The sequence below is a fragment of the Bombina bombina genome, chromosome 7 (assembly GCF_027579735.1).
Source record: "Bombina bombina isolate aBomBom1 chromosome 7, aBomBom1.pri, whole genome shotgun sequence".
Lineage (NCBI taxonomy): Eukaryota > Metazoa > Chordata > Amphibia > Anura > Bombinatoridae > Bombina > Bombina bombina.
The window spans coordinates 12,381,067-12,407,795 of record NC_069505.1 but is presented as its reverse complement, the minus strand read 5'-3'; the positions used below and the strand labels follow the sequence as shown (position 1 = coordinate 12,407,795).

The following is a 26,729-nucleotide window of genomic DNA, read 5'->3' as shown; positions in this document are numbered from 1 at the left end:
CCTGCTCTCCCAGGAAAAGCTATGGTGAGTTCAGCTGGAGCCAGTACCTTTCCTCTGTGGTGGGGAGGATCTTTTCATAACAGTCCTGTTCTTGTTAAAGAGCCTCCCTCCATAGTTGCTGGTGGATAATGTTTCTCCAGCTCAGCTCGTCCTGTTCAGAACCAGGACTGTCCAGCTGGGCCAGCACCTCTTGTACTCTCCATAAGAACTCGGCTTCCATAGTTGCAGGCTACTGTGGCACTTCTCCTCTGTCAGTCAATTGTGACGGATACCGGCTACCCCGACAGGGTAGCTCCGCCAAAGGGTCCTGCTTCCTCCTTGGATCCTGCAGCTGTATAGCTGGAAAGTGATTATAGCCAGAGCCCACCCAAATAACCAGACAAGACCAGTATTCAGGTGAAACAAGAACTGACTTTATTGGGAAACACACTCTACTTATATACACACAGAAAGGGTCTTATCTGACTCCCAGATCTCCCTCCATTCCCGCCCCTCCAGACAGTCCAATGCCTCCATAGGAGCCACAGTCCCATACAGTACTTAGGTCGCAGTTTCGGGGTGATCCCAGGGAAACGATGGCACTTCCATGGTGTCATTAGGAGCCACAGTCCCATAGATTCCTCACAGTACATGTGGCGGTTTCGGCTGATCATTGGAAAGCTCTCAGTCCCCAGATGCCACAGTCCAAAAAGTGGCATGATCTGTTACTGGGGACCGGAGTCACAGCCTGGAAAAGATATGGAGCTGGGGGTGTCCAAAATCCCTGGTTCCCAAGGGAGCTCCCTTCCGGCAATCACCCAAACTCTGGTCCTCCATTGGGGCTACCAATACCCAAAAGAGCTGAGCTCTGGGGCAAAGGGCTGCTGGAGCAACCTGGGGTAAAGTTAGCGGGTGTCTGGCGTGATGCGGCCGATCAGCAGTTCCAGGAGCCTGGCCAGCCGGAGAGGTGATAGGCGGGTGTCAGGGGTGATGTGGCCGATCAGCAGTTCCAGGAGCCCGGCCAGCCATGAAGGGTTTTCCTGGTCAGGAATCAGCTCTTTTGTGAGGAGGTACAAACAATAAAGTAGCAATATTAAGAGTCTGGGATATCCTGTAAGCCCTGAGAAGGCCAAATCCATTGTAAAAGGGAGTAGGCTGGGCAGTAGGGGGGTGGGGGGTAGCCTTGGCAATCTGGTATCCGTGACAGAGGGTGAGAGAGAAAGGGGAAAAAGTAAGGGTGAAAGAGAGAGTAAGGGGGGGGGGGGCAGGGTGAGTAAGAGAGTAAGGGGGAGAGAGGGTAAGTGAGAGAGAAAGGAGAAAAAGAAAGGGTGAGTGAGAGAGGAATGGGGGGTAGGAAGGGTGAGAGAGTAAGGGGAAGAGAAAGAGTGAGAGAGAAAGAGGGAAAGGTGGAGATAGAAACAGAAAGAGAGAATATAAGACATAAAATAGGTGGAAGAGAGGGAAATGGCAAGTGAAGTCCAGAAGTAAGAAAGTTTTCCTTAAGAGCTGGATACTCACCACGCATTTCCCATAGCGAGTGTAACGCTGCCCTCTGTCACACACAGAGCTGTCCCCTTCCTCTTGTGAGCTGTCTAGCTCCTCCTGAGAGCTGTTCAGAGAGTGGTCTTTCTGCCTCCTGTAGTCTCGCTGTCCTGTGCTATATATGTAGATGACATTATCGTGGGACCCAATTGCCAGGAAATTACCATCTACAGGAAAGAGAAAGAATTAAGCACTGCATTACAAAAGATCTGCACACAATAATTGTTTATATATGCACAGTATATATCTGTAATTAAGTGCTGCATTACATAAGGTCTGTACACACAATAAATGTTTATATATGCACAGTATATATCAGTAATTAAGTGCTGCATTACAAAAGGTCTGCACACACAATAAATGTTTATATATGCACAGTATATATCAGTAATTAAGTGTTGCATTACATAAAGTCTGCACACACAATAAATGTTTATATATGCACAGTATATATCAGTAATTAAGTGCCGCATTACATAAGGTCTGCACACACAATACATGTTTATATATGTACAGTATATATCAGTTATTAAGTGCAGCATTACATAAGGTCTGCACCCACAATAAATGTTTATATATGCACAGTATATATCAGTAATTAAGTGCCACATTACATAAGGTCTGCACACACAATAAATGTTTATATATGCACAGTATATATCAGTATTTAAGTGCTACATTACATAAGGTCTGCACACACAATAAATGTTTATATATGCACAGTATATATCAGTAATTAAGTGCAGCATTACATAAGGTCTGCACCCACAATAAATGTTTATATATGCACAGTATATATCAGTAATTAAGTGCCACATTACATAAGGTCAGCACACACAATAAATGTTTATATATGCACAGTATATATCAGTAATTAAGTGCTGCATTACATAAGGTCTGCACACACAATAAATGTTTATATATGCACAGTATATATCAGTAATTAAGTGCCGCATTACAAAGGTCTGCACACACAATAAATATTTATATATGCACAGTATATATCAGTAATTAAGTGCTGCATTACATAAGGTCTGCACACACAATAAATGTTTATATATGCACAGTATATATCAGTATTTAAGTGCTACATTACATAAGGTCTGCACACACAATAAATGTTTATATATGCACAGTATATATCAGTAATTAAGGGCTACATTACTTAAGGTCTGCACACACAATAAATGTTTATATATGCACAGTATATATCAGTAATTAACCGCTGCATTACAAAAGGTCTGCACACACAATAAGGGCTAGATTATAAGTGGAGCGCATAATTGCACTCCACGTAGTAATACCAGTGCACACATATGACTTCATTACAATTACAAGTGGGAACCAATACCCAAGCTAGAGGACACAGAATGAATAGGGAGGGAGACAAAGGAAGGAGGATCTAAACAGAAAGCACCATAGCTTGCAGATCCTTTCTCCCAAAAGAAGCCTTAGCAGAGGCAAAAGTATCAAATTTGTAGAATTTGGAAAAAAGTATGCAGAGAGGACCATGTTGCCACCTTGCAAATCTGTTCCACAGAAGCTTCATTTTTTTAAAGCCCAAGATGAAGAGACAGCCCTAGTGGAATGAGCTGTAATTCTCTCAGGAGGCTGCTGTCCAGCTGACTCATAAGCAAAACAAATCATACTTCTTAACCAGAGGGAAAGGGTAGTAGAAGTGGCCTTCTGACCCTTACGCTTTCCAGAGAAAATAACAGACAGGGCAGAAGATTGCCGAAAATCTTTAGTAGCTTGAAGGTAAAATTTTAGAGCATGCACAACATTCAAGTTATGCAAAAGACATTCCTTATGAGAGGAAGGATTAGGAGACAAAGAAGGAACAATTTCCTGATTAATGTTTCAATCCGACACCACCTTAGGAAGAAACTCCAATTTAGTATGAAGGACCGCCTTATCTGCATGAAAAAAAAAGGTACAGGGAAATTACACTGCTGGAAGAAATAGCAAGAAGAAACAAAACCTTCAAAGATAACAATTTAATATCAACAACATGCATCGGCTCAAACTGAGCCTGTTGCAAAACTTTAAGAACAAGATTAAGGCTCCAAGGAGAAGCAACAGGTATAAACACAGGCCTGATTCTGACCAGGACCTGAACAAAAGCTTGAACATCTGGCAAATCTGCCAGACGTTTGTGCAAAAGAATAGACCCTTCAGAGTACTGACTAACAAACCTTTCTCCAGGCCATCCTGAGGAAAAGATAAAATACGGGCAATCCTCACCCGGCTCCAGGAGAAACCCTTAGATTCACACCAATAAAGATATTTAGGCCATGCCTTATGGTAAATCTTGCGAGTAACAGGTTTGTGAGCCTGAAGCATAGTATCAATGGCCGCTTCAGAAAACCCACGTCTAGATAGAATTAGACATTCAATCTCCAAGCAGTCAGTTTCAGAGAATCCAGGTTTGGATGAAGAAAAGGATCCTGAATTAGAAGGTCCTTCCTCCGAGGAAAACCTCCAAGGAGGAAGAGATGACATCCTTACCAGATCGGTGAACCCCTGCGAGGCCATGCAGGAGGTATTAGAATTACAGATGCTCTCTCCTGTTTGATACGAGCAAAGACTCGTGGAAGCAGAGCAAACGGAGGAAACAGGTATGCCAGAGAGAATATCCAAGGAAACGCTAGAGCATCTAACAGAGCGGCCTGAGGATCTCTTGACATTGAACCATACTTTGGAACCTTGGCATTTTGACGGAACACAATCAGATCCAATTCTGGAACCCCCCACCTGAGGATTATCTGAAAGAACACTTCCGGATGGAGAGCCCACTCCCCGGATGAAAAGTCTGTCTGCTCAGAAAATCCGCCTCCCAGTTGTCCACTCCTGGAACGTGGATAGCAGATAGGAGACAATTGTGAGCTTCCACTCACTGCAGAATGCAAGTCACCTCCTTCATAGCCAAGGAACTCCGAGTTCCTCCCTGGTTGTTGATGTAAGCCACTGAGGTGATGTTGTCCGATTGGAATCTGATAAACCGGACTAAAGATAATTGAGGCCAAGCTACCAAGGCATTGAAGATTGCTCTCAACTCTGTTTCTGGGAAGAGAAGACTCCTCTCGAGTCCACAGGCCCTGAGCTTTTAGAGAGCCCCAAACTGTTCCCAAGCTTAAAGGCTGGAATCCATAGTCACAATCACCCTGGAAGGTCTCAAGAAGCAAGTGTCCTGAGCCAGGTTTTTCTGTGAAATTCACCACGAGAGGAAGACTCTTGTTAGGGGATCCAGATCTATCCTCTGTGATAAATCTGAATGGTCTATGTTCCTCTGACTGGGCATGCACAGTTGTAGAGGTCTCAGATGGAACCGAGCAAAAAGGATGATGACCATGGAAGCCACCATCAGACCAATCACCTCCATGCATTGAGCCACTGATGAACAAATAGCAGACTGGAGAGAAAGGCACAATTAAAGAAGTTTGGATTTCCTGACATGTGTCAGGAAAATTGTCATGGACAGGGAATCTATGATTGTCCCTAGAAAACACACCCTTGTAGCTGGAACAAGGGAACTCCTTTTCCTGATTCACTTTCCATCCGTTGGAGATTCTGCTAGTTGAAAGATGATGCCTGAATCAATCAAGATGTTGTCTAGATAAGGCGCCACAGCAATACCCTGGGATCTGATCACTGCCAATAGAGTCCCCAGAACCTTTGTGAATATTCTGTAAGCCGTGGCAAGACCAAACGGAAGTGCAACAAACTGGAAATGCTTTTCCAGAAAAGCAAATCTGAGAAACTGATAATGATCCCTATTAATGGGAACATGTAAATACGCATTCTTCAGGTCTATAGTCGTCATGAACTTGCCTTCCTGAACCAATGGAAGAATGGAACGAATAGTTTCCATTTTGAAGTACGGAACTCATTGAGGCACTTTAAGTCTAGGATTGGACAAAAAGTTCCCTCCTTTTTGGGAACTACAAATAGATTTGAATAAAATCCTTGACTTTGTTCCTCTAGAAGGACTGGTTCAATAACTCCCAGGGAGGTAAGGTCCTCTACGCAATTTAAGAAGGTCTTCCTTTTTACCTGGTTTGAGGATAGTCTTGACAAGAGAAATCTGCCCCTTGAAGGGCAAGTCTTGAATCCTATTTTGTAACCCTGGGATACTATGTTCACAGTCCATGGATCTGGGACATCGCGTATAGAAGTTTTCAAAAAAAGGAAAACCTGCCCCCCACTTGATCCAAAATCAGATCGGAGGCAGATCCTTCATGCTGATTTAGAGTCAGCAGAAGGCTTTTTGTTTTGTTTTTCCTTATTCCAAGGCTGGCTGGACTTTAAAGATGACCTGGATTGGTCAGGTTTGGAAGAAGAGGAGGAAGACTTCTGTCCCTTAAAGTTGCAAAAGGAACGAAAATTAGAAATCTGACGACCCTTAGGTCAATTCTTCTTGTCTTGGGGTAGGAAAGATCCCTTTCCACCCGTAATCTCAGAAATTATTTCCCGCAGACCGGGACAGAACAGGGTTTTACCTTTATAAGGTAAAGCTAAAAGCTTGGCCTTTAAAGATACATCAGCCAACCAAGATTTTAACCAGAGAGCTCTACGAGCTAGTGAAGCTAGACATCTTAGCTCCCAGTCTAATTACCTGCATTTTGGCATTGCAGATAAAGGTATTGGCTAATTTAAGAGCCTTGATCCTATCATGGATCTCCTCAATCGTAGTCTTCTCTAATATCAGATCAGACAGGGCATTGCACTAATAAGATGCTGCTCCCGCAACCGTAGCAATACTTGCCGCAGGTTGCCATTGTAATCCTTGATGTATGTACATCTTTTTTAAGTAAGCCTCTAGCTTCTTATCCATGGGATCCTAAAGGAACAACTATCCTCTATAGGAATTGTAGTTCTTTTAGCTAGATTAGAGATAGCTCCTTCTACTTTAGGCACAGTGCGCCATGAGTCCTGAATGGAGTCAGCAACAGGAAACATCTTTTTAAAAACAGGGGAAGGAACCCCTGGCTTATCCCATTCCTGGGCTATAATTTCAGACATCTTGTCTGGAACAGGAAAAACATCTACAGAAGAGGGAGAATCATAAACTCTATTAAGTTTAGTAGACTTCTTAGGGTTGATAGCAACTGAAGGTTCAGAGTCGTCCAAGGTAGCTAGAACCTCCTTCAGAAGTAACCGGAGATGTTCAAGCTTAAACCTGAAATTAACTTCTTCAGATTCTGAAAGTTTTTCCCCTATAGTGTCAGAGTCTGAGATCTCACCTTCAGAAGCTACTGAAATATCCTCCTCATCAGACATTTGGGAAAGGTTCACCAGCTCCGAATTAGAGGGGTCAGAAACCTTACTAGTAGAAATATGTCTAGATTTCCTCTTATGATTACCCGAATGTAGGGAAAGCAGATAAAGCTGCAGACACCACAGAAGTTATCTGTGCAGCCAAGTCTCCTGGTAAATAAACACCCCCAGGATGTTGCTGAGAGGAGCTGCAGGGCACTGCATGTGAAACAGCTAAAGCTTGGGACATTTGAGGAGAAAGCTGAGGCATGGCACAGACAATAGTATCCTAAGAGATTGACGGCCCTGAGAGGGGTTTCTTATCCTTAGATAATATCTTATTTAGGCATGTGGAACATAACTGTATAGGAGGAACAATGTGAGCCTCCAAGCAATATAAACAATTAGCAAAAGATATTTCTAGATTATTATCAGAGTCCATAATCTTGAAATAGGAGCCCACAAGTAACTAACAAAAATATCTTAGCGATAAAAATCTAATTTACAGAAACAATGTTCTGTACCTTTGAATTTTAAAAGCAAAACAATTTTGATAAAGTGGCACCGCTATAACCTCAGCTTCTGCTGAGGGTTTACCCCACTGATGACCGGAGGACACTGTAGACTAGCAACTGTAGACACAGAGAACATTCGGTAGAAGACAAACCAGACAGCTCCGTTCTTACAAGTACTCCGCTTTCCGATGTCTAACTGTTAAATGTAAACGATCTCAACGTGCACTAAATACAAAATCCTCTCTAGGGCATATTACACCTTCATTTTAAGTATAAAAAATGAATAACACAACATAGAACCGTATTCTCTCTAGCCAGCCTCTAAAACAGGGGAATAAAATTAGCCCCATAATACCTCCTATAGATTAAGTGCCTGCCAGGTTGCCAAGGACTAAATTCCTGAATAAATGATAGATTATTATGTCTCAAAAAAAATCCACTGAGTATTAACCCTTGAAGTGCTGTCCTTCAAACCTAGAAGGCAATAGCACTTACCTGTGGATCCAGCTGAAGGGCAGGAACAACTTCTTAGGTGTGATAGACACTCCACTCTCTATCATGGACCTTCAGAAAAAGAAAGAACAGAGTAACCAACCCTGGCTTTCTGTAAAGGGGTAGCAATAATGTTAGAAATAAAGCAAAGACAACCTCGCCGCTTTCTAACTGCTAAAAGCCACCATTACTCTCACTAAAGAGATTGACATGGACACAGCATAGCCCCTAATCCTTGCTTGCAGGAAAACGTACCCATAAATGGATTAAAATCTCAGACACCATCTTCGCACATTCTCCATTGACAAAGGAAAAGAGAATGACTGGGGATTATGGGTAAAGGAAGTTACACTTAACAGCTTTGCTGGGGTGCTCTTTGCCTCCTCCTGCTGGCCAGGAGTTGAATATCCCACTAGTAATTAGAATGAAATTGTGGACTCTCCATACCATAGGAAAGAAATGTTATCCATTTGCAAGCGCACTAGAGGGCAGCACTATTTTCTGCCATGCACTGCTCCAGACCCCTACCTAGGTATCTCTTCAACACAGAATATCATGGTAACAAAGCAAATTTGATAACAGAAATAAATTGAAAACTTTTTAAAAATGTTGTTTTCTATCTATAGACTTTCTCTTACCTGGAGAGTATCTGACTACCGAGAGCTGCTCATTACCATCAGAGTGCACAGAGAGAGTTCCGCAAGACTGCATGTCCAGGACAAGCCACCTCCAAGAGAAAAAAACAAACCTTTAGAAATCAAAAAACCTAATTTATGTAAGAACTTACCTGATAAATTCATTTCTTTCATGTAATTGGCAAGAGTCCATGAGCTAGTGACGTATGGGATATACAATCCTACCAGGAGGGGCAAAGTTTCCCAAACCTCAAAATACCTATAAATACACCCCTCACCACACCCACAATTCAGTTTAACGAATAGCCAAGTAGTGTGGTGATAAAGAAAGGAGCAAAAAGCATCAACAAATTTGGAAACAATTGTGCTTTATACAAAAAAATCATAAACACCATAAAAAAGGGTGGGCCTCATGGACTCTTGCCAATATGAAAGAAATTAATTTATCAGGTAAGTTCTTACATAAATTATGTTTTCTTTCATGAAATTGGCAAGAGTCCATGAGCTAGTGACGTATGGGATAGCAATACCCAAGATGTGGAACTCCACGCAAGAGTCACTAGAGAGGGAGCGATAAAACAAAAACAGCCATTTCTCGCTGAAAAAATAATAATCCACAACCCAAAATATAAGTTTATTCTCATAAATGAAAAGAAAAACTTAAAACATAAGCAGAAGAATCAAACTGAAACAGTTGCCTGAAGAACTTTTCTACCAAAAACTGCTTCCGAAGAAGCAAATACATCAAAACGGTAGAATTTAGTAAATGTGTGCAAAGAAGACCAAGTCGTCGCTTTGCAAATCTGATCAACTGAAGCTTCATTCTTAAAAGCCCATGAAGTAGAGACTGATCTAGTAGAATGAGCTGTAATTCTCTGAGGCGGGGCCTGACCCAACTCTAAATAAGCTTGAAGAATCAAAAGCTTTAACCAAGAAGCCAAGGAAATAGCAGAAGCCTTCTGACCTTTCCTAGAACCAGAAAATATAACAAATAGACTAGAAGTCTTTCTGAAATCTTTAGTAGCTTCAACATAATATTTCAAAGCTCTTACCACATCCAAAGAATGTAAGGATCTTTCCAAAGAATTCTTAGGATTAGGACACAAGGAAGGGACAACAATTTCTCTATTAATGTTGTTAGAATTCACAACCTTAGGTAAGAATTTAAATGAAGTCCGCAAAACTGCCTTATCCTGGTGAAAAATCAGAAAAGGAGATTCACAAGAAAGAGCGGATCATTCAGAAACTCTTCTAGCAGAAGAGATGGCCAAAAGAAACACTTTCCAAGAAAGTAGTTTAATGTCCAAAGAATGCATAGGCTCAAACAGAGGAGCCTGTAAAGCCTTCAAAACTAAATTAAGACTCCAAGGAGGAGAGACTGATTTAATGACAGGCTTAATACAAACTAAAGCCTGTACAAAACAGTGAATATCAGGAAGTATAGCAATCTTTCTGTGAAATAAAACAGAAAGAGCAGAGATTTGTCCTTTCAAGGAACTTGCAGACAAACCTTTATCCAAACCATCCTGAAGAAACTGTAAAATTATAGGAATTCTAAAAGAATGCCAAGAGAATTTATGAGAAGAACACCATGAAATGTTAGTCTTCCAAACTCGATAATAAATCTTTCTAGAAACAGATTTACGAGCCTGCAACATAGTATTAATCACTGAGTAAGAGAAACCTCTATGACTAAGCACTAAGCGTTCAATTTCCATACCTTCAAATTTAATGATTTGAGATCCTGATGATAAAACGGACCTTGAGATAGAAGGTCTGGCCTTAATGGAAGTGGCCAAGGTTGGCAACTCGTCATCCGAACAAGATCCTCATACTAAAACCTGTGGGGCCATGCTGGAGCTACCAGCAGCACAAACGATTGCTCCATGTTGATTTTGGAGATCACTCTTGGAAAAAGAACTACAGGCGGGAAAATATAAGCAGGTTGATAACACCAAGGAAGTGTCAATGCATCCACTGCTTCAGCCTGAGGATCCCTGGACCTAGACAGGTACCTGGAAAGTTTTCTGTTTAGATGAGATGCCATCAGATCTATTTATGGAAGTCCCCACATCTGAACAATTTGAGAAAACACATCTGGGTGGAGAGACCATTCTCCCGGATGTAAAGTCTGACGACTGAGGTAATCCGCTTCCCAATTGTCTATACCTGGGGTATGAACCGCAGAAATTAGACAGGAGCTGGATTCCGCCCAAACAAGTATCCGAGATACTTCTTTCATAGCTTGAAGACTGTGAGTCCCACCCTGATGATTGACATATGCCACAGTTGTGATATTGTCTGTCTGAAAACAAATGAATGGTTCTCTCTTCAACAGAGGCCAAAACTGAAGAGCCCTGATAATCGCACAGAGTTCCAAAATATTGATTGGCAATCTCGCCTCTTGAGATTTCCAAACCCCTTGTGCTGTCAGAGATCCCCAAACAGCTCCTCAACCTGAAAGACTTGCATCTGTTGTGATCACAGTCCAGGTTGGACGAACAAAAGAGGCCCCTAAAATTATACGATGGTGATCTAACCAACAAGTCAGAGAAAGTCGAACATTGGGATTTAAGGATATTAATTGTGATATCCTTGTATAATTCCTGCACCATTGGTTCAGCATACAAAGCTGGAGAGGTCTCATATGAAAACGAGCAAAGGGGATCGCGTCCGATGCTGCAGTCATGAGATCTAAAACTTCCATGCACATAGCTACTGAAGGGAATGACTGAGACTGAAGGTTCTGGCAGGCTGCAACCAATTTCAAACGTCTCTTGTCTGTTAGAGACAACGTCATGGACACTGAATCTATCTGGAAACCTAAAAAGGTTACCTTTGTCTGAGGAATCAAAGAACTTTTTGGTAAATTGATCCTCCAACCATGTCTTCGAAGAAACAACACTAGCTGAGCGAGTACCAAGATATCGTCCAAATAAGGAAATGCCGCAATACCCCGCTCTCTGATTACAGAGAGTAGGGCACCTAGAACCTATGAAAAGATTCTTGGAGCTGTCTCTAGGCCAAAAGGAAGAGCAACAAACTGGTAATGCTTGTCTAGAAAAGAGAATCTCAGGAACTGATAGTGATCTTGATGAATCGGAATATGAAGATATGCATCCTGTAAGTCTATTGTAGACATATAATGCCCTTGCTGAACAAAAGGCAGCATAGTCCTTATAGTAACCATTTTGAAAGTTGGTACTCTTACATATCGATTCAAAATCTTTAGATCCAAAACTGTTCTCAATTAATTTTCTTTCTTTGGGACAATGAATAGATTTGAAAAAAACCCCAGACCCTGAAACGGAACTGGTAACTCCAGGTCTGAAACACACTTCAGGAAAGCCTGAGCCTTTACTGGGTTGCCGGAATGCGTGAGAGAAAAAATCTTCTCACAGGCGGTCTTATTCTGAATCCTATTCTGTACCCCTGAGAGACAATACTCTGAACCCAATGATTTTGGACCGAATTGATCCACACATCTTTGAAAAATTTTAATCTGCTCCCTACCAGCTGAGCTGGAATGAGGGCCTCACCTTCATGCGGACTTGGGGGCTGGTTTTGATCACTTAAATGGCTTGGATTTATTCCAATTTGAAGAAGGCTTCCAATTGGAAGTAGATTCCTTGGGGTAAGGATTAGGTTTCTGTTCCTTATTTTGTCGAAAGGAACAAAAATGGTAAGAAGCTTTAGATTTACCCTTAGGTCTTTTATCCTGAGGCAAAAAAACTCCCTTCCCCCAGTGACAGTTGAAATTATTGAATCCAACTGAGAACCAAATAATATATTACCTTGGAAAGAAAGAGATAGCAATCTGGACTTAGAAGTCATATCAGCATTCCAAGATTTGAGCCACAAAGCTCTTCTAGCTAAAATAGCTAAAGACATAGATTTAAAATCAATATTGATAATATCAAAAATGGCATCACAAATGAAATTATTAGCATGTTGAATCAACTTACCAATGCTAGACAAATCATGATCCGATACTTGTTGCGCTAAAGTTTCCAACCAAAAAGTTGAAGCAGCTGCAACATCAGCCAAAGAAATTGCAGGCCAAAGAAGATGACCTGAATATAAATAAGCTTTCCTTAGATAGGATTCAAGTTTCCTATCTAAAGGATCTTTAAAAGAAGTACTATCTTAAGTAGGAATAGTAGTACATTATGCAAGAGTAGAGATAGCCCCATCAACTTTGGAGATCTTTTCCCAAAACTCCAATATAACTGCTGGCAAAGGATACAATTTTTTAAACTTTGAAGAAGGGATAAAAGAAGTACCAGGCCTATTCCATTCCTTAGAAATCATATCAGAAATAGCATCAGGAACTGGAAAAACCTCTGGAATAACCACAGGAGGTTTATAAACATAATTTAAACATATACTAGTTTTAATATCAAGAGGACTAGTTTCCTCCATATCTAATGTAAGCAACACTTCTTTTAACAAAGAACGAATATACTCCATTTTAAATAAGAGGATTTGTCAGTGTCAATATCTGAGGCAGGATCTTCTGAATCAGATAGATCCTCATCAGAGAAGGATAATACAGTATGTTGCTGGTCATTTGAAATTTTATCACCCTTATGAGGAGTTTTAAAAGACCTTTTACGTTTATTAGAAGGCGGGATTGGCAGACAAAGCGTTCTGAATAGAATCAGAAATAAATTCTTTTAAATTTACAGGTATATCTTGTGCATTAGATGTTGAGGGAACAGCAACAGGTAATGAACTACTACTGATGGATACATACTCTGCATATAAAAGTTTATCAGGACAACTATTACAAACCACAGCTGGAGGTATAACCTCCACAAGTTTACAACAAATGCACTTAGCTTTGGTAGAACTGTTATCAGGCCGCAGGGTTCCAACAGTGATTTCTGAGACAGGTTCAAATTGAGACATCTTGCAAATGTAAGAGAAAAAACCAACATATAAAGCAAAATGATCAATTTCCTTATATGGCAGTTTTAGGAATGGGAAGAAATGCAAACAGCATAGCCCTCTGACATAGAAAAAAGGCAGGAGGCAAAAAAGAATGTGGTCTTAAAAAATGAAAATATTTGGCACCAAGTATGATGCACAACAAACAGAAAAAAATATTTTTTGGCGCCAAAAATGTCCGGAAACGATGACGCAACCTTGTGAAAGGACCCGGCGTCAACTAAGACGCCGGAAATGATGAATTTGCATCAACGAACGTAACTTCGCGCCAAAAAAATCTCGTGCCAAGAATGACGCAATAAACTTCAGCATTTTGCGCCCTCGCGAGTCTAATTCTGCCCGTGAATTTGAAAATGACAGTCAATTGAAAAAAGACTATACCCCAGGTAAGAAATACATTTTCCTAATAAATACATTTCCCAGATATGAAACTGACAGTCTGCAAAAGGAAATATACTGAAACCTGAATCATGGCAAGTATAAGTACAATACATATATTTAGAACTTTATATAAATACATAAAGTGCCGGACCATAGCTGAGAGTGTCTTAAGTAATAAAAACATACTTACCAGAAGACACCCATCCACATATAGCAGATAGCCAAACCAGTACTGAAACAGTTATCAGTAGAGATAATGGAATATGAGAGTATATCGTCGATCTGAAAAGGGAGGTAGGAGATGAATCTCTACGACTGATAACAGAGAACCTATGAAATAGACCCCCGTTAGGGAAATCATTGTATTCAAATAAGTGATACTCCCTTCACGTCCCTCTGACATTCGCTGTACTCTGAGAGGAAACGGGCTTCAAAATGCTGAGAAGCGCATATCAACGTAGAAATCTTAGCACAAACTTACTTCACCACCTCCATAGGAGGCAAAGTTTGTAAAACTGAATTGTGGGTGTGGTGAGGGGTGTATTTATAGGCATTTTGAGGTTTGGGAAACTTTGCCCCTCCTGGTAGGATTGTATATCCCATACGTCACTAGCTCATGGACTCTTGCCAATTACATGAAAGAAACGTATCTGCAAACAGCATCATGAGCTGATATTGTTAGTTACGCAAAAAAAAGAAGCATTTAAATACATTAGTTATCATCAAATCATCATTCTCTTGTTTACTGTCGCTTTTACTGTGCATCTTTTGCGTTTGTGAACGGGTATTAAAATCCCTGAGAAAAATATCTTTGAAAAACCTAAGTTTAACTCAATGGACTTCTGTCTTTTTTCAACCTGATCTACTATGTTAGCTTATGGAACCGCTGTTTGTTGTAGTTTTTGTATGTTTAACCCTTTCCTGCTGGGACTTATTTGTCTACATCGGAACAAATAAGTAAAAGTTGAAATAACACGATCATTCAGGCATTAGCATGATTTCAATAATGGGATTGGGTCAGGGGGCAGTGCTTATTACGCTAGGCACGCCCTCCAGCCCGTGATTCCATTTAGGAAGCAGCTATGGTTTCAGGACATCCAAATGACTAGGACGTACCATGCCGTCCTAACGGCACTAAAGCCCAGGGCAGTTAGGACGGCATGGAATGTACTAATGGCAGGAAGGGGTTAAGTTCAATTTCCTGTTCACATAATTAAACAATTTCAGTAATACAAACAGCGCTTCTTCTAATGAATTGGAATCTCTTAAATAAAATAAAGCAAAAAAAGAAAAGAAAGATCCCCTTGAATTCACAGCAAATTACTGATATGTTGGAATACAAAGAACATGAGTATTAAATGAAGCTTCATACCATTTACATTGGTCCATAGAATGGATTGCAGCATGGGCTATATGTACATGAACTGTATGTACTATAGCCCTAAACGACAGTCATTTCAATAGGTCCATGCTAATGAAATGAAAGTCCATTAAATAGATAACTTGGCTCTTTTTGTTTGTTGTTGTTTGAAGTGTGGAAACACCAATCCTATACAGTCTGCGCCCCACCTTGAGTTTTTATGACGACAAAATGCTTTACTCTCACCTGAAAACATTATTGTATGCTGCTTAAAATCAGAAAGCAATCAGGCAGATAGATGTGACAAGGACCAAGATGACAAAGTAGAAAGAAAAAGAATAGATGATGAACATCAACTGAGGGAGACTCAAAGAGAGGGAAGGTAGAGAGGTACAGAAGACACCATGGAGGGTATTTAGGTACATGGACATTTATGATAAGTGAAAGAGACACAAAGAAGCCTTGGCACACAAACAAAAGAAAATCATAAAGGGAAAGGAGGAAGTACAGATAAACAATGTTTACAAAAAAGACAACTAGACAAAGAAATAATATTCAGTTACAGTGTTTCCCCATCTGCTCCTCACCTGCCAGTACTAAGCCCTACACAGGCCTCCCTTCCACTCGGGTGGAAATCAGCGCACAAACCGGGATCCTGCAACACATGAAGGTGGCAACGTTATATTGATGACATCTCTGTGTCATCAATGGCAAAATAATCTCACAGGCATCCACCAATGACAAAAGAATCCCAGGCACGTCCACCAGTGACAAAAGAATCACCCACGTGTCCACCAACGACAAAAGAATCCCACACGTGTCCACCAACGCCAAAAGCATCCCACATGTGTCCACCAATGCCAAAAGCATCCCACACGTGTCCACCAATGACAAAAGAATCTCACACACATGCACCAATGACAGAAGGATCTCACATGCGTCGACCAGTGACAAAAGAATTTCACAAGATCATTTGAAACCTTAAAGGGACACTGAACCCAAATTTTTTATTTAATGATTCAGATAGAGCATGCAATTTTAAGCAACATTCTAATTTACTCCTATTATCAACGTTTCTTCATTCTCTTGCTATCTTTATTTGAAAAGCAAGAATGTAAGTTTAGAACCCGGACCATTTTTGGTTCACAACCTGGGTGGTGCTTGTTGATTGGTGGCTAAATGCACCCAGCAATAAGCAAGTGCTGTCCAGGGTACTGAATAAAAAAAATAATAATAATAGGAGTAAATTAGAAAGTTGCTTAAAATTGCATGCTCTATCTGAATCATGAAAGAAAAAATTTGTGTTTAGTGTCCCTTTAAGTGTCTAGCGACCCATATTTAAAAAGAACACTAAAGTCAAAATTAAACTTTATGATTCAGATAGAGCAGCAGTTGTAAACATCTTTTAAATTCACCTCCATTATCAAAATCTGTACAATCTTTGTATTTGCTCACTACTGAGCATGCACATAAGAGCACAGTGCATACATATATGCATTTTGTGATTGGCTGATGGCTGTCACATGATGCAAGGGGAAGGAAAATTAGTAAAAAAATAATCTACTACTCATTTGAAATTTAGCGTAAGTGCATTGTTGTTAATGCAAATCTACTATATTTAACAATCCTTTAAAAGAGCTCACATGACTGATTATCACGATTTATATAAAAATGCAAACATATTAGACACCAGGTTTATTGCATTAAATGTGAAAAGACTCTGAAGCTGTTGCTTTTCATGAATAAAGGCATAAGACACCTCATACAAAAGAGGAGAACGTCCTCTTTTAAATAAGGGCTTACATGACTCTGTGAATATAACATGATGTCAAAGTGACACTGTCTTTAACTACTATACCTCAGGTTTACTGTGATAAAGAGTAAGGTTCTAAATTTGTCTCTCAGCCAAAAATAAATCACCAATTGGACCTCTAATTTGAAGGAAGTGTGGCTCCTCCATGAAATAAGGGTGGTGACTGTAACAGATTTTCAAAGAAAAAATGATGAATCCTTACTCCGCTACAGTGTGACAGTGTCTCACCTCCAGCGCACATGACCAGCTCAGGGTGTGCTCAATTCCATTCCAGACACACAACTGCTTATCGTGCCCACACGTCAGGAAGATGTTTTGTGAAGGATGCGTGGCCAAACCCCACAGCTCATCTGTGTGTCCCTACAGCAAACAAATAGTATCAGAACAAAGCAACACAACAATACAATATTAACAAAACAATACCATCAATACAACCAACACAATATGACAAATACAATCAACACAACACATGCAAATGTGCACATACAAAGGAAAGGAAGAAAAACAAAAAGAAGTGGGGAAAAATTGAAAAGATAAAAAAGAAACGAGATGAAAGAAAATGTACAAAAGAGGTAAAAGACTAATAAAATAAAAAGAGAGAAGTATTAGAGAAGCAAACAAACCAAATAAAATGAATAAATCAGAAAAAGATAGGGAAAAACATACAAAAATGAAAAATAGTTAGAACAATGGAAAAATAGAAAAGAGAAAAAAGTAAAAAGAGAAAAGGTGAGGTTGAAAAAGAAGAAAGGTACCTCATTGGAAAGTGGAGAATCTCCTCTTTTAAATGATGGGCAAAAAGAGACAAGAGTAGAACAGGGGAGTAAAGGAGACAAATCGAATACAATTAGTAAGGATAAAGAGAAGACAACGCTGGTGTCAGGGCAATGGGGGGTTTAATGAAGCAATGAGAAAAAAGAAAAGCTAAATAAAAGACTATGGCCTAGATTTAGAGTTCGGCGGTAAAAGGGCTGTTAACGCTCCGCGGGTTTTTTTCTGGCCGCACCATAAATTTAACTCTGGTATCGAGAGTTCAAACAAATGCTGCGTTAGGCTCCAAAAAAGGAGCGTAGAGCATTTTTACCGCAAATGCAACTCTCGATACCAGAGTTGCTTACGGACGCGGCCGGCATCAAAAACGTGCTCGTGCACGATTCTCCCATAGGAAACAATGGGGCTGTTTGAGCTGAAAAAAAACCTAACACCTGCAAAAAAGCAGCGTTCAGCTCCTAACGCAGCCCCATTGTTTCCTATGGGGAAACACCTCCTAAGTCTGCACCTAACACCCTAACATGTACCCCGAGTCTAAACACCCCTAACCTTACACTTATTAACCCCTAATCTGCCCTCCCTAACATCGCCGACACCTACCTTCAATTATTAACCCCTAATCTGCCGACCGGAGCTCACCGCTATTCTAATAAATGTATTAACCCCTAAAGCTAAGTCTAACCCTAACACTAACACCCCCCTAAGTTAAATATAATTTTTATCTAACGAAATTAATTAACTCTTATTAAATAAATAATTCCTATTTAAAGCTAAATACTTACCTGTAAAATACATCCTATTATAGCTACAATATAAATTATAATTATATTATAGCTATTTTAGGATTAATATTTATTTTACAGGCAACTTTGTAATTATTTTAACCAGGTACAATAGCTATTAAATAGTTAAGAACTATTTAATAGTTACCTAGTTAAAATAATTACAAATTTACCTGTAAAATAAATCCTAACCTAAGATATAATTAAACCTAACACTACCCTATCAATAAAATAATTAAATAAACTACCTACAATTACCTACAATTAACCTAACACTACACTATCAATAAATTAATTAAACACAATTGCTACAAATAAATAACATTAAATAAACTATCTAAAGTACAAAAAATAAAAAAGAACTAAGTTACAGAAAATAATAAAATATTTACAAACATAAGAAAAATATTACAACAATTTTAAACTAATTACACCTACTATAAGCCCCCTAATAAAATAACAAAGCCCCCCAAAATAAAAAATTCCCTACCCTATTCTAAAATACAAATATTACAAGCTCTTTTACCTTACCAGCCCTGAACAGGGCCCTTTGCGGGGCATGCCCCAAGAATTTCAGCTCTTTTGCCTGTAAAAAAAAACATACTATACCCCCCCCCCAACATTACAACCCACCACCCACATACCCCTAATCTAACCCAAACCCCCCTTAAATAAACCTAACACTACCCCCCTGATGATCTTCCTACCTTGTCTTCACCATGCCAGGTTCACCGATCCGTCCTGGCTCCAAGATCTTCATCCAACCCAAGCGGGGGCTAGACATCCACTGAAGAAGTCCAGAAGAGGGTCCAAAGTCTTCCTCCTATCCGGCAAGAAGAGGACATCCGGACCGGCAAACATCTTCTCCAAGCGGCATCTTCTATCTTCTTCCATCCGATGACGACCGGCTCCATCTTGAAGACCTCCAGCGCGGATCCATCCTCTTCTTCCGACGACTAGACGACGAATGACGGTTCCTTTAAGGGACGTCATCCAAGATGGCGTCCCTCGAATTCCGATTGGCTGATAGGATTCTATCAGCCAATCGGAATTAAGGTAGGAATTTTCTGATTGGCTGATGGAATCAGCCAATCAGAATATAGTTCAATCCGATTGGCTGATCCAATCAGCCAATCAGATTGAGCTCGCATTCTATTGGCTGATCGGAACAGCCAATAGAATGCGAGCTCAATCTGATTGGCTGATTGGATCAGCCAATCGGATTGAACTATATTCTGATTGGCTGATTCCATCAGCCAATCAGAAAATTCCTACCTTAATTCCGATTGGCTGATAGAATCCTATCAGCCAATCGGAATTCGAGGGACGCCATCTTGGATGACGTCCCTTAAAGGAACCGTCATTCGTCGTCTAGTCGTCGGAAGAAGAGGATGGATCCGCGCTGGAGGTCTTCAAGATGGAGCCGGTCGTCATCGGATGGAAGAAGATAGAAGATGCCGCTTGGAGAAGATGTTTGCCGGTCCGGATGTCCTCTTCTTGCCGGATAGGAGGAAGACTTTGGACCCTCTTCTGGACTTCTTCAGTGGATGTCTAGCCCCCGCTTGGGTTGGATGAAGATCTTGGAGCCAGGACGGATCGGTGAACCTGGCATGGTGAAGACAAGGTAGGAAGATCATCAGGGGGGTAGTGTTAGGTTTATTTAAGGGGGGTTTGGGTTAGATTAGGGGTATGTGGGTGGTGGGTTGTAATGTTGGGGGGGGGGGGGGGTATTGTATTTATTCTTTTATAGGCAAAAGAGCTGAAATTCTTGGGGCATGCCCCGCAAAGGGCCCTGTTCAGGGCTGGTAAGGTAAAAGAGCTTGTAATATTTGTATTTTAGAATAGGGTAGGGAATTTTTTATTTTGGGGGGCTTTGTTATTTTATTAGGGGGCTTATAGTAGGTGTAATTAGTTTAAAATTGTTGTAATATTTTTCTTATGTTTGTAAATATTTTATTATTTTCTGTAACTTAGTTCTTTTTTATTTTTTGTACTTTAGATAGTTTATTTAATGTTATTTATTTGTAGCAATTGTGTTTAATTAATTTATTGATAGTGTAGTGTTAGGTTAATTGTAGGTAATTGTAGGTAGTTTATTTAATTATTTTATTGATAGGGTAGTGTTAGGTTTAATTATATCTTAGGTTAGGATTTATTTTACAGGTAAATTTGTAATTATTTTAACTAGGTAACTATTAAATAGTTCTTAACTATTTAATAGCTATTGTACCTGGTTAAAATAATTACAAAGTTGCCTGTAAAATAAATATTAATCCTAAAATAGCTATAATATAATTATAATTTATATTGTAGCTATATTAGGATGTATTTTACAGGTAAGTATTTAGCTTTAAATAGGAATTATTTATTTAATAAGAGTTAATTTATTTCGTTAGATAAAAATTATATTTAACTTAGGGGGGTGTTAGTGTTAGGGTTAGACTTAGCTTTAGGGGTTAATACATTTATTAGAATAGCGGTGAGCTCCGGTCGGCAGATTAGGGGTTAATAATTGAAGGTAGGTGTCGGCGATGTTAGGGAGGGCAGATTAGGGGTTAATACTATTTATGATAGGGTTAGTGAGGCGGATTAGGGGTTAATAACTTTATTATAGTAGCGCTCAGGTCCGCTCGGCAGATTAGGGGTTAATAAGTGTAGGTAGGTGTCGGCGACGTTGTGGGGGGCAAGTTAGGGGTTAATAGATATAATACAGGGGTCGGCGGTGTTAGGGGCAGCAGATTAGGGGTACATAAGTATAACGTAGGTGGCGGTCGGCAGATTAGGGGTTAAAAATTTTAATCGAGTGGCGGCGATGTGGGGGGACCTCGGTTTAGGGGTACATAGGTAGTTTATGGGTGTTAGTGTACTTTAGGGTACAGTAGTTAAGAGCTTTATAAACCGGCGTTAGCCAGAAAGCTCTTAACTCCTGCTATTTTCAGGCGGCTGGAATCTTGTCGTTAGAGCTCTAACGCTCACTGCAGAAACGACTCTAAATACCAGCGTTAGAAAGATCCCATTGAAAAGATAGGCTACGCAAATGGCGTAGGGGGATCTGCGGTATGGAAAAGTCGCGGCTGAAAAGTGAGCGTTAGACCCTTTAATCACTGACTCCAAATACCAGCGGGCGCCCAAAACCAGCGTTAGGAGCCTCTAACGCTGGTTTTGACGGCTACCGCCGAACTCTAAATCTAGGCCTATATGAGGAGAAAAGATCATGGAAATAACAGGGTAGATGAGGAGATAAATGAAGGAGAAATGAAGAGAAGTAGAGAAGAATAAGATGAGTAGGTTTAAATAGGGAAGAGAGACCTGAAGAGGTAGAAGTATGAAGTAAAACAGTAACATAGAAAGAGGTATAGACCACTGAAGCTACAGAAGGAGGACCTTGGATCGGATGTGTTTCGATACCACATGTCCGCCTGCATTTGCCTCAGCATGTTGGGTGCTTGCATAAAAGGTTTGAGGGATTGTTTGGGTAGCAGACTCTTGTTTTAGTCTGTGGTTGGTCAAGAGTCCAGAATATGGTGTGTGGTAATGACAGTCACATTCTAAGTACCATTTATCAATGTCTCAACAAGATGTAAACACATAAACACGTAGGTGTACAGACCTGTATAATAGGGCTGAATCCGTTCTCTAGGGACCCTTTCAGGAGGGAATTTCTTGTTGTACCAAGCAGTAGTTCTCCACTGCTGCCCTCGGCAATAGAGCGAATTATGCCAAACAGTTCAGGAATCTACAGAAGAACAAAGGAGGGAGCTAACTCTGAAACACTTTACATTACAGGGTTTTGCAAAGAGATTATATTTATTAAAAACCTCTGTTAATTTTAGGGTCTGCAGATCTGTTCTCACTTCTCACCTCGCGCTCCTTTATCTGGTTTAGAGTTGAACTCCACAATATCATCTTCCTGTCCTTACCACCTGCGCTGAGCACAGAACCATCACGTAATAAGCAAAGAGCAGACACGCTACCATCATGGGCACGAGTGTGACGGACAATCTGATAGGTATCTGAGAAGACAAGGAGGAGAGTTAACAAAATACTGGAGTGAGAGCTAAACCAATAGGCCTGGCATGTCTAGAGGCAAAGTGGGGGCATGGACAGTTAAAGAGTAATATTTAAGTGTTAGCATATGTGCTTTATATGTAGAAAATTCAATAGAAAGGTGTTTTAGCCAAATGGTTTTCTTCGTATTTATACCTGTCTGTAATTGGCTACAGCAAAGGAGATAATATAGTTATCTAGCTACTAGGGCTGCAACTAACGATTATTTTCATAATGATTAATCGGCCAATCATTTTTTCGACTAAAAATAATCTTATATTTAAAATAAAAGCCACATACTGAGTGCTATAAATATCAACTTCCGACTAAAACTTTACATTAACACAACTGTTTGTGTAAATACTATGGCCTCTATTTATCAAAGTCTGGCGGACCTGATCCGACAGTGCGGATCAGGTCCGCCAGACCTCGCTGAATACGGAGAGCAATACGCTCGCCGTATTCAGCATTGCACCAGCGGCTCACAAGAGCTGCTGGTGCAACGCCGCCAGCAGGGAGGTGTCAATCAACCCGATCGTACTCTATCGGGTTGAATTGCGGTGATGTCTGTCCGCCTGCTCAGAGCAGGCGGACAGGTTATGGAGCAACGGTCTTTAGACCGCTGCTTCATAACTGGTGTCCTTACGGAGCTTTATATATAGGCCCCTATGACCTGTAATATGTTAAATGGACTATATAAGGCCCCTATGACCTGTAATATGTTAAATGGACTATATAAGGCACGCATGTGTTGCACAGATCCAGACTAACCGTCTGGCATCTATAGACATCTCACCCTTTGCCCCTTTCCCTAAAGTCCGTGTATCGGGTGCACTTCGGCCCCAGGTCAAGATCTGACCCTCAGAGTCTCCGGTCAAGACGTCACCCGTCTGATCAAACAGCAAACACTGCACGTAGCGCGGCTTCTTGTATTTCTGCAGAGGGCACACAGGTGAGAGGTCAAAGGCTAGAAGGTCAGGGGGCAAAGGATATTACAATTCCTGTAAAGGCCAAAGGTTTAAGTTCATTGCCGTTTCTCACCCCGAAGATCCCCTGCTTTTTAGTGAGCGAGGTCCCACTCCAGCTCCAGAAGTGCACGTGTGACTTCCCCACGGTGACAATGTTACCGCTGTCCATGGGGTTAAAGGCCACGCACAGCACCGGCTCATTAGTGCACTGCCAATGGGAGAAAGAGATAGTGATACTCTGCACAGTCCTGACACTGCACCCTCTGCGCACACCTGCACTGTATCCTTTACTATTCAACTGACAATACCAGACACTACACCCACTGACCAGTCCTGACACTGCACCCTCTGCGCACACCTGCACTGTATCCTTTACTATTCAACTGACAATACCAGACACTACACCCACTGACCAGTCCTGACACTGCACCCTCTGCGCACACCTGCACAGTATCCTTTACTAATCTACTGACAATACCAGACACTACACCCACTGACCAGTCCTGACACTGCACCCTCTATGCACACCTACACTGTATCCTTTACTATTCAACTGACAATACCAGACACTACACCCACTGACCAGTCCTGACACTGCACCCTCTGCGCACACCTGCACTGTATCCTTTACTATTCAACTGACAATACCAGACACTACACCCCACTGACCAGTCCTGACACTGCACCCTCTGCACACACCTGCACTGATCCTTAACTATTCTACTGACAATACCAGACACTACACCCACTGACCAGTCCTGACACTGCACCCTCTGCGCACACCTGCACTGTATCCTTTACTATTCAACTGACAATACCAGACACTAACCCCACTGACCAGTCCTGACACTGCACCCTCTGCGCACACCTGCACTGTATCCTTTACTATTCAACTGACATTACCAGACACTACACCCACTGACCAGTCCTGACACTGCACCCTCTGCGCACACCTGCACTGTATCCTTTACTATTCAACTGACAATACCAGACACTACACCCACTGACCGATCCTGACACTTCACTCTCTGCACACACCTGCACTGTATCCTTTACTATTCAACTGACAATACCAGACACTACACCCACTGACCAGTTCTGACACTGCACCCTCTGCGCACACCTGCACTGTATCCTTTACTATTCTACTGACAATACCAGACACTACACCCACTGACCAGTCCTGACACTGCACCCTCTGCGCACACCTGCACTGTATCCTTTACTATTCAACTGACAATACCAGACACTACACCCACTGACCAGTTCTGACACTGCACCCTCTGCGCACACCTGCACTGTACCCTTTACTATTCTACTGACAATACCAGACACTACACCCACTGACCAGTCCTGACACTTCACTCTCTGCACACACCTGCACTGTATCCTTTACTATTCTACTGACAATACCAGACACTACACCCACTGACCAGTCCTGACACTGCACCCTCTGTGCACACCTGCACTGTATCCTTTACTATTCAACTGACAATACCAGACACTACACCCACTGACCAGTTCTGACACTGCACCCTATGCGCACACCTGCACTGTATCCTTAACTATTCAACTGACAATACCAGACACTACACCCACTGACCAGTCCTGACACTGCACCCTCTGCGCACACCTGCACTGTATCCTTTACTATTCTACTGACAATACCAGACACTAACCCCACTGACCAGTCCTGACACTGCACCCTTTGCGCACACCTGCACTGTATCCTTTACTATTCAACTGACAATACCAGACACTACACCCACTGACCAGTCCTGATACTGCACCCTCTGCGCACACCTGCACTGTATCCTTTACTATTCTACTGACAATACCAGACACTACACCCACTGACCAGTCCTGACACTTCACTCTCTGCACACACCTGCACTGTATCCTTAACTATTCTACTGACAATACCAGACACTACACCCACTGACCAGTCCTGACACTGCACCCTCTGCGCACACCTGCACTGTATCCTTTACTATTCAAAAGACAATACCAGACACTACACCCACTGACCAGTCCTGACACTGCACCCTCTGCGCACACCTGCACTGTATCCTTTACTATTCTACTGACAATACCAGACACTACACCCACTGACAAGTCCTGACACTGCACCCTCTGCGCACACCTGCACTGTATCCTTTACTATTCAACTGACAATACCAGACATTACACCCACTGACCAGTCCTGACACTGCACCCTCTGCGCACACCTGCACTGTATCCTTTACTATTCAACTGACAATACCAGACACTACACCCACTGACCAGTCCTGACACTTCACTCTCTGCACACACCTGCACTGTATCCTTTACTATTCTACTGACAATACCAGACACTACACCCACTGACCAGTCCTGACACTGCACCCTCTGCGCACACCTGCACTGTATCCTTTACTATTCAACTGACAATACCAGACACTACATCCACTGACCAGTCCTGACACTTCACTCTCTGCACACACCTGCACTGTATCCTTAACTATTCTACTGACAATACCAGACACTACACCCACTGACCAGTCCTGACACTGCACCCTCTACGCACACCTGCACTGTATCCTTTACTATTCTACTGACAATACCAGACACTACACCCACTGACCAGTCCTGACACTGCACCCTCTGCGCACACCTGCACTGTATCCTTTACTATTCAAAAGACAATACCAGACACTACACCCACTGACCAGTCCTGACACTGCACCCTCTGCGCACACCTGCACTGTATCCTTTACTATTCAAAAGACAATACCAGACACTACACCCACTGACCAGTCCTGACACTGCACCCTCTGCGCACACCTGCACTGTATCCTTTACTATTCAACTGACAATACCAGACACTACACCCACTGACCAGTCCTGACACTTCACTCTCTGCGCACACCTGCACTGTATCCTTTACTATTCAACTGACAATACCAGACACTACACCCACTGACCAGTCCTGACACTGCACCCTCTGCGCACACCTGCACTGTATCCTTTACTATTCAACTGACAATACCAGACACTACACCCACTGACCAGTCCTGACACTGCACCCTCTGCGCACACCTGCACTGTATCCTTTACTATTCAAAAGACAATACCAGACACTACACCCCACTGACCAGTCCTGACACTGCACCCTCTGCGCACACCTACACTACATCCTTCACTATTCTACTGACAATACCAGACACTACACCCACTGACCAGTCCTGACACTTCACTC

The 26,729-nt window shown here is 41.6% G+C and overlaps 1 protein-coding gene across 3 annotated transcripts in view; it reads right to left on the bottom strand.

The window, feature by feature from the left end:
• EML3 (EMAP like 3) overlaps positions 1–26,729 on the bottom strand; it is an 89,809-nt gene that overhangs the window by 19,385 nt on the left and 43,695 nt on the right. For 2 of the 3 annotated variants that reach the window (XM_053719954.1, XM_053719955.1), the window contains exons 12-19: positions 23,565–23,699; positions 23,320–23,458; positions 22,338–22,489; positions 22,087–22,212; positions 17,152–17,283; positions 15,698–15,765; positions 8,423–8,511; positions 1,498–1,688 (exon numbers count right to left, since the gene is read on the bottom strand). In XM_053719954.1, the coding sequence (XP_053575929.1) occupies positions 1,498–1,688; positions 8,423–8,511; positions 15,698–15,765; positions 17,152–17,283; positions 22,087–22,212; positions 22,338–22,489; positions 23,320–23,458; positions 23,565–23,699 (1,032 nt within the window). Of the gene's footprint in view, positions 1–391; positions 1,037–1,497; positions 1,689–8,422; positions 8,512–15,697; positions 15,766–17,151; positions 17,284–22,086; positions 22,213–22,337; positions 22,490–23,319; positions 23,459–23,564; positions 23,700–26,729 lie in introns of those variants that run through there. The other variant, XM_053719956.1, reaches the window with a different exon arrangement.